General features: G+C 38.3%; 1 protein-coding gene across 2 annotated transcripts; it reads right to left on the bottom strand.

Moving 5' to 3' along the window:
- Positions 1–50: 50 nt before the first annotated feature.
- LOC109237069 lies at positions 51–7,951 on the bottom strand. 2 transcript variants are annotated; one of them, XM_019403319.1, is made up of 9 exons: positions 7,714–7,951; positions 6,436–7,304; positions 5,761–6,113; positions 3,156–4,298; positions 2,920–3,078; positions 2,498–2,837; positions 2,302–2,372; positions 2,094–2,216; positions 51–874 (listed from the first exon to the last, which is right to left on the bottom strand). In XM_019403319.1, the coding sequence occupies exons 2-9, from the start codon at positions 7,271–7,273 to the stop codon at positions 506–508; spliced, it is 3,396 nt and encodes a 1,131-aa protein (XP_019258864.1). In that variant the 5' UTR covers positions 7,274–7,304; positions 7,714–7,951; the 3' UTR covers positions 51–505. The 2 variants fall into 2 exon arrangements, with proteins under 2 accessions (XP_019258864.1, XP_019258865.1); XM_019403320.1 differs by having other exon boundaries at positions 5,761–6,092; positions 7,714–7,949.
- Between the last annotated feature and the right edge of the window lie 981 nt (positions 7,952–8,932).

The following is an 8,932-nucleotide window of genomic DNA, read 5'->3' on the forward strand; positions in this document are numbered from 1 at the left end:
GGGGGGGGAGAGAGAGCTCCAAATGTATTAACCAGCTTAATACCTTGAAATCAAAAATCAACTAAAAGCAAGGGAATAGCATAAATTGTCAAGCTTCAAAACTTTCAGGAGCACAAATACACAAAAATCTGCAGTTGAGAGAGTTGTGGAGCATCTAAACTATTTACAGCAGCTTACAGCTTCCGCAGACAACTTTCATCTACAATTCACTGCATGAATCTTAATGACAAAATCATTAGGTATCAACAGGCAGCTGATGACATACCCAGGCCACCCAAGGACACATACCAGCAAACATGCAAATAGGACTAATACATGACTTGGCCAAAGCTACCAGTCAACACACATCCTCTGAACAATGACTGCCATAACCTCATGTATGCAAGAATCTTCAGTGTGTATAGAAAGTTATTGCCACTTAACAAGATCTGCGAGTCAGTGTTGCTAATCATAGATGTTATGTATTAAACACCCCAAGAAAAAGAAAAAAAGCACCTAACACAAATTATGACATGGTCACTCTCTCATCAGAGCTAGCAGAGGCCTCATTTCCAGCTGGAGAAGTTTCGCCACCTTGTACCTCATCTTCGCTGAACATGCTGTCCTCACGAGATTCAGAGGATGAGGCAATCTCCTCATCACTGGAAACCTCAGCCTTGTGCCGCCTCCTCACATCCTTTATGCCTCTTCCTTGAAGAGCCAGTCGCCTGCGCTTTCTCGCCTTCCTCTTGCCTTTGGGAAACTCTTCCTGATTTGATTCAAAAGTCCTGTTCCTCACATCTTTTGCAGCTCTATCCATGCAATCTTCATTATCCTCTGATTCAGTAAATTGGGAATCAACATCAAGCTTGCGTCTCTTCCTACTTGTACTGGTCTGATAAAGAAAAGTTAAACATTAAAAGGATATAAGTCAAATATGAATCCAAATGGTAAATTGAATATGCACATCATTCCTTAACAAGCATAATCAACATAATTCCTTTCAGCTGTAACCTAAGCTTCATGGATGGTTATTTGCACGGGCAGGGTTACAAGGAGATCGGCACGTCAAGACAACAAACTTCGACATCACTTTTTTTGGAAAGAAATCGAGGTGAAGCATAAATCAGCTGGAGCCTTCAAAACTAACTATTTTCCCAATATTTGATGTCCACGCCATCGATTATTCCCAATGACCTCACTCTAGGACAAGAGACTGCCTAACATTGAACTTCACCTCGCTCAACAATTAAATATTGCCATAGTAACATATTACTTTAAGAAATTTCATCAACTTAACCATTGATGCGACAAGTTTCTTTAATTGCAAGAGCTATCCAGATTTATTGCAGGAGTTTGGAAGGGTAAAAGGAAACATAGAGCAGTTGCCTATTTCCTTCACACAGTATGCTCAGGGAACCAGCCAAATCGCACTTTGGCTGCATACTAAGAGAAACCCTTTTTAATACTCCTAAATAATACTAGGAGAATTATTTCTTTTATAGTCAAAATAAAAACCATTCTTCTTCTTCCTCATTTGGGGTGCAATCACCACTTTGGCAAACAGGAAATGGTAGCTCCGGGATTCTATGAACAAAGAAATAAATGGTGAACAGAAGAATTTTCTTTTTATTCCATCGTTTTGAGGGGACAACACTTTTTTGATGCCATAGATATGGCAAGCCAGTGTTACCAACTTTTTGGACAAGCTTCTGAAAAGGTAAGAATGTGGAGATTCTCATAGATCCTCATTGTCAGAAAGATGTACCAGTTGAACCCACAGAGCTGGATACTGAATTTGTCTTGTATCTCCAATAACTCTCTCTTTCTCCAAGTCTTCCCTTCTTTCTTAGGAAGTGTGTAAAAAAGTACCTGGCAGATGACTTAAATGGGAACCTTAGCTGAGTCTTTCAGAATTGGAGAAGGCTGAAACATGTCATTTAGTTTAGAATGGAGGCTTTGTTTATTCACCGTTAGTCTTAAACATTAAGGGTATTTCTTGTTAGTTACAATATATTAAGGATGAATTTAAACTTCTAGGTAAACTTAAGGGATGTTTTAAGTTAAAAAATCAAGCCAAGTGATAAAATGTCACAGGAATTGTTAAAGCATACCTTGGGACCTCGATCAACCAGGCGAGACCATTCACTTCGGTTCCTTAAGCAATCAAGAACAGCCTGAGAGTGACTTGAATATGCGTAACGTTCTCCGTTGTGCTTCCTCAAGTTGGGCCAGTGCTACAGCAAAAGAAGGAAGATGAGAAGACAAATTAAATTTAACACCAGAAAGAGATTGTATCTTATCTCATTAAAGCAACTGTACCGGAAGGACTGCATTGCAAAGCTCTTCATAGGTCATTCTTTGACCTTTGCTCATAATCTCAGCAAGCAAGCCTAAAAATGCAGAAAAATATACAGCATTAATAAGGAAGAATTTCATAGTAACAGTCAGAAGATCCAGATTAGAAGGAATATTCTTTAAGAACATCCAGCATATATAACTCTCAAGAAGGCAAAACCTGGTAAAGTACGACGCGAAGGATGTCCAACCACTTTTGCGTCATCAGCAGCAGCTGCACTTGGTGAATAGTGCATTGAGGACAAGTTCTGCTTATTTGCCTCTTTTGAGGCACACAAACTACTACTTGCAGAAGTATTGGAGGCAAGTATGTTACTCTTCTTCAGAGACTGCACACTTTTTGCTGATCCACCATCTCCTTCTCTCTTAATAACAGAATCATCTTCTCTCCTACAATCAGGAGAAACTGATCTCTCGGATATCTTAGTTTCCTGAACCACCTCTTCCTGGGAACAGCTTGAACCATCTTTGCCTATATCCTTTGACTTTCTTTTAGATGTCTACAGCAAATATAAACACATATGTCAGAATAAATCCAAAAAAAGCAGATGATTGCCCATTACAGGAAAAATTCTAGCTTACCAAACCATGATCTTTTCCTCCACCACTAGATGTTCGCTTCATTAGCACACTTGTACCCGTTGGAGAGGTTAACTGAGGTAAGCTACCAGCATGACGCATCCGTGGCACTCGAGGAACTCTAGGAGAACTATTAAGTTCTTGATGAAGCAGTAGAGCAAGCTGCATATGGATGATGGACAAGTGTAAGCTAAGTGAGAAAACAGTAAGATTTAGAAATTCATTAATTCAACTTCTACCTCTTCATCACTTAGTGCCGCAGGAGATGACGAAGATGGAGGATGCATCAGATGTGTATTCACTTTAGAAGATGGTTGGGAACTGGGCTGGTTTATCTTTTCACCTTTCTGTGTCAAATGTGTACCTGTAGCTTTATTATGTACATGTGAGGCACTCTCACTTTGCAGTGAAGTAGAAGACTCTGCAGAGTGTGAACCAGCAGGGTTGCTACGCACAGCTGATGTTTTAGCAGACGAATTGAGGACTGAATCCTTTGCTTCTGACACTGTTCGCTTCACTGGAGCATGAGAGAGCTTGGTCGACTGCGAGGTCTTCGATGCCGAACCAACTGATGACTTTGGGAGCTCTTTCAATATTTTCTTTGGTCTTTCACGCCTCTCCTCATCCCTACCAGAATCCATTGACGAGCTTTCTCTTTTATTACTAAGATTAATCTCAGACATTCCTCTCGGTCGACCATTAGAATCGTGATTATGAGCTTTTGAGGATGTTCGATTCTCAGGAGCAGAAGACTTGGTTGTTCCAGTAGATGATTTTCCCATGGATAAAACTACTTTACGGTGATTAGAAGCTGGTAAAGGATTTGTGACTGGTAAGCAGGATCTAGGTGCATCTTCAGCAGGTTTTGAACTTTCCTTGTGTCCTGAACTCTTCCTTGGTCCAACCACAACTTCAGCAATCTTAGGTTCTTGATTAGATTGACAGAGAGCGCTGGGTGATTCATCAGTATTAGTTAGACTATTATCACCCATTGTTGCCTTTTTATCGTCTTCCTCTAATTTACAGTCACTATATTCTGAATTAATTACCGTGGTAATGTGTACTTCAGCTTTTTCAAACAAGCATCCTGAAGATATCCCTGCAGGTTTTGGCAAGGATTTTGTTATATCCAACTTACCGTTGCTTGAAAGTGAATGTTGAAATTCAAGGCCTGCAGGATCAGAATGGACTTCTGCTGTCAATTTAGCATCGAGTTCTGAAGAGCAAATGACCTTATCATCACTTGAACTTCCAATATTTGGGTGCCTTTTAATGTCTGGACCACGACATGTAACATTTTCTATCATGGGCTCCGCCATCTGTGATTCAGTCCCAAGACATACCGCAACCTCTTCCTTATTGTTGGTAGCATTAGTAGCAACCTAATTTCACAATCAATGTTATTACAGAAGAACTCCTTAACCAGAGAAGAAAAACCAAGAATAAATAACAAACATTAGCATGATGCAAAGCTCCTTTCTCTCCACAACTTTATAAAAGTTAGGGCTCAGTAAGACATTTTAGATCCAAAATCTCCATTAACCAGATCCACAACCAGGAGGGCATAGTCGATAAACTTGCATTTCTCAAGGAACTACATAGCCCTAAACTTGGCCAGCATAAAATGCTAATGACGCTGCATACTTGACATGCAGTGACAGTAAAACATGAAACTAATGCATATTCTACTTGGTAAAAGAGAAATCCGGCAACTGACAATAGCTTTAACAGAAACTTAGCCTGAAAGAACAGCCAACTGCGCTTCATATTTAATATGAATGAAAAAGAGCATCAAAATAATGTATATTGGTAGAAGAGAAAGTCGACTACTGACAATAACTTCTGCATAAACCTAAACCCATTCGACTGTTATAGCCCCTTTCTTAGATTGTAGAGGGAGCAAGGGAAAAAAAGAAACACACACCACCTTATCACCTCCCATTCCGTCCCAGATAAAAGCCAATAACTATCTATCATCTTCTATTTCTTTAATCAAAACCCAACCAGTTTCCCTACCAGCACGGTTGATCCAGCCCACTTCAGATCCACATGCTTCACCATAATGGCTAGATTAAAATTACTTTCAGTCACTTAACAAATGCTATAAGCTCCAGTTTTAACATGTTTCAACACGTGCATAAATATTCTCTCATGTTTTATTGGATTTAAATATGGTTAACCTTAAAAAAATAAGAATTATAACTGTAAGGGTCAACTTCGATATCATCACAAATTGGGGAAGGTGACGAGTTATGGCATTCTGTACTTCCCAAATTGCATAGTTACCCTCATAGCACTTCCTACTAAGTGCTAACTTTTCCAAGCAGAAAGGACTGATGAACAAAATAATGGTGGCGAGAAGAGATAGAACACCAGAGAAGGTTCACTGGCTTTGAAAGTGTCAGGAGTTTTAGACTTGTCAAGAAAGAGAATGTGTGAGGAATTTTAGTTCTTTTTGCAAAAAAAAAAACATAATAAGAAGACTTTATCTCCTCTTCATTTTAATAAGATCATTTGCAAATCTGATGAGGGCAAGTCCATTCTTTTTACCTCTATAACAAAGGGGAGGGAAAGAAACAATGTTTTCATGCCTTTTCTGTTTGTTTTGAAATTCAGAAATAAAAATGAAATAGCCTATCTTCGACCTGCCTACAAAGGTTTGTTCTCCGGACCTTAATACTTTTACAAACTTAAGTGCAAACAGGATTATAGCACATAAAAAGTACTCTACCACCTGAAAAAACGCAGTAGTGGACATAATTGGTCATAAACTTGGGCGATGTGTGCCAAGAGAAGTCACCACATAATCACAGGAAATTGTAGCATGAAAACCTGATGACATACCTCGTCTGTTGTAGGTAAACTAGCAGAATCACTACGCTCTAAAATTGTTGCTGCTCCATCATTCTCCATAGAAGAATCCTCTACCCTAGCAGGAACATGGTTTCTAATCTTGTCTTCCCGCGGATGTGCTTCACTTGTCGAGCAGCGTTTAGACACATCACAAGATACAATTTTTGAGAAGCACTCACTTGAAGCTGGAATGTCACGGTAGCTTTTTGTGCCGTGGTTCAGTATACGAGGTCCTTCCAAAATGCCAACAGCAGCCAGAACTTCCCCTGTATTTCCAAATTTTGTTCTCTGAATATCTGTCTTGACAGCCATGGGGCCTCTGTCTTTATAAAATTGCAATTTTCCTGAGTTAAGTCCATTATAACTTGAAAAATATAACAGTCATAGCAGTACTAGCAGCAATGCAGATAGTAGACGAAGCAGTAGTAGCAGCAGTAACACAAATCAACATTTGAAAGTCACGACAGTGTGTGTGTGTGTGTGTGTGTGTGTGTGTGTGTGTATATATATATATATATATATATATATTTTAAACTGGAAATCACGAAAGTATTAGACATGCAAGCAAAGCTATATACAAATAGATGGGTGTATATGAACTAGATACTAAAGTATCAAAGTTATTTTCTTTTCAGATAAGTAACAAAGTGGTAGTAGCTTAATCACCTGGTCTAGAAGCACGAGTATCTTTCTTAAGATATCCCTCCTTTTCAACGATCTTAGACTTCTTCTTACCACTTTGGTCCTTGGACATCCCAAACTCTCTTTTTTTACGTTTGCTGCCTTGTATCATGCTGGGGCCCAATAAACTTGTGCCCTTCTTCACATCATCTGAATCCATAGCACCGTTAGATTCGATAACCGGCTTCTCGGAAACAGGGTTAACTACTGGTGAAAACAAGCGGTTTTCTCTTGACAGTGAGAATAAAGCACCAGCACCATTACCAGTAGTCATCTCATTGCCTTTGTCGCTGGTGTTATCGTGAGTCTCCCTTTTTTCATTCTCCCAACAAGGAAACTCCCTATATTGAAAATTAAACTTTTTGGGAACATAACCACCACATTTCCACAATTCACGACCAAATACAGATGATAACCCAGAGAATAAAGCTGGATCACCACCCGGAACACCTTGCATGTGAACCCTTTCCTCCATTGGCAAATCAGTCCAAAGCCTAAAGGGCTTTCGGACAGGCACAGTATTAGGATATGGAGGATTCATCCTCAAAGTCTTGGTGGGCAACTCAACAAGCAGCTGAGCAACCTCAGTCTCTTCGCTATCATTCCTCCTAGCCTTATTCTTACATTTATCACACGCAAACAGCTTCTCACTCTTGACATAGCGCACGCAACGTGTATGTACCCACACACTGCACTCGTCGCAATTCACCATCTCCTCCCCATCATCAAAATTCACACCACACACACAATCCACTGTCCATGAACCATCCACCCAGTCATCCTGTGGGTTTGCAACAGGAAGCCGGTGAGACCGGCTCTTCATAGCTGCCTCTCCGCTAATTCCAACCTTAAAACTGCATTAAACAGAAAAACCTAAGATCCCCAAAAAGTAACCTCCTATAAAGCAAAATGCCTACTTATACCCACCTCAATTATCAATAACTAAATGCCAATTGAAATGTCCAATAACTAAATTATCAAACCCTTTACCACTGAAATATCAAATTAAGACCATCAAAGGGCCATATAAGAACCAAGCCTATAATTGCAATACCACCACCCCCCCCCCCCCCCAAAAAAAAAAGAACCTAAAATACCCAAAAGTAATCCTCCTTTAAGCTACTAATTACCACCTCAATTATCACAGCTCGATGCCAAATGAACAGCGAAAACTCAATTATTCAAACCCTTTCCCAGTGATACATAAAATTGAGACCGTAAATAAGGGGAAAAGAGAAGAAGTTACAGCTAGAGGATATGTACCGTGACGCTGGAGATGCTTTCCACGCAATCAATTGAAGCTTTGAGATATTATAAGGATGAATACGGGAAATTACAGGGATTCGAATTGAATATTTGCAGGGATTAGAGTGTCAGCAGAAAAAGCTGCATAGGGGTTTGGCAGCTGGCCTTCTGGTTACTCGAGCGGGCTCGGAATTCTGGGATTGTATCAAATTCTGGTTGAAAAAGTATATTGGCGTCCGTCAAGGCTCTACTGCTTTGTCTCGGCTCCACAATCCACATTACGACTTAACGGCGTCGGCCGTGGATTGGCCGTTACCCCAGAAAAAGTACGCGAGGACTTACGGGGTCAATTATCAATTATCAATTCTTTGGAGTCTTAATGGGGGGTTTTGGACAAGCATATTATTTGTAAATAATAAGTAATAGGAGTAATAAAATATTTGAAAATCAATACTTATTTTATAAATTTGTTATTATTTCAACCTTCGTTTAAAATAGAGAATCCAAATATGTTAACTGGTTTAATAATATTTCAAATGAAATAATAATTTTCACTCACTAAAACTTCAACACTTTAATTAATTGAAATTCATGTTTAAACATAGATTTAGATTTCCGTAATACTCTGTCAATCTCATCTTTAAGTACTCATTTTTGCTTTAGCTTTCTCTCCTACTAGTATTTGCAGCCGCGCGATGCGCGATTAATATTTTAAAAAATTAACATAATAAATTTTATATATCAAAGTAGCAAATATGTAAAATTATTAATATTGACTTTTAAAGCTCAACTATTTGTCTGCTTGTATTGTATTCAATATCCAGTTTCTTATATCAAAATTTTATTACTTAAATTAAAAATATATTAACTTTATAGAATTTTAATGCTATGAAAACACAAAATAAAAACATATATAATTTGTGATACAAATAATTTGAATTAATTAATGAAAATACATAATAATTAGTTGAAAATAGATTCAATGACGCCTCAAATGATATTGCAAAATCTATTTATACACTACATTTATAGGTTCATTTGTTATTTATCTATCATCTATTATACTAAAATCTTCAGCTCCATCTATTTGTCAATCGTTAAAGAGTAACATAATATTGTGCTTCTATTAATATTGATTTTTTCAAAACCAGTCCCACGTGAGATAATAATTGACCTCAATTGTATTATGATAAAAGCCTCTTTTCGGTTTAGCTTTGAATTTAATTTTTTTTTTTTT

This window comes from Nicotiana attenuata, unplaced genomic scaffold (genome assembly GCF_001879085.1).
Source record: "Nicotiana attenuata strain UT unplaced genomic scaffold, NIATTr2, whole genome shotgun sequence".
Classification (NCBI taxonomy): Eukaryota; Viridiplantae; Streptophyta; class Magnoliopsida; order Solanales; family Solanaceae; genus Nicotiana; species Nicotiana attenuata.

Excerpts from the sequence above, each read along its gene's own strand:
- LOC109237069 (XM_019403319.1), bottom strand. The coding sequence starts at position 7,273 with ATGAAGAGCCGGTCTCACCGGCTTCCTGTTGCAAACCCACAGGATGAC. Across the intron at positions 2,838-2,919 it reads GAGGAAAAGATCATGGTTTG|ACATCTAAAAGAAAGTCAAA; the intron begins GTAAGCTAGAAT and ends TATTTGCTGTAG. Across the intron at positions 2,217-2,301 it reads TTTGCAATGCAGTCCTTCCG|CACTGGCCCAACTTGAGGAA; the intron begins GTACAGTTGCTT and ends CTTTTGCTGTAG.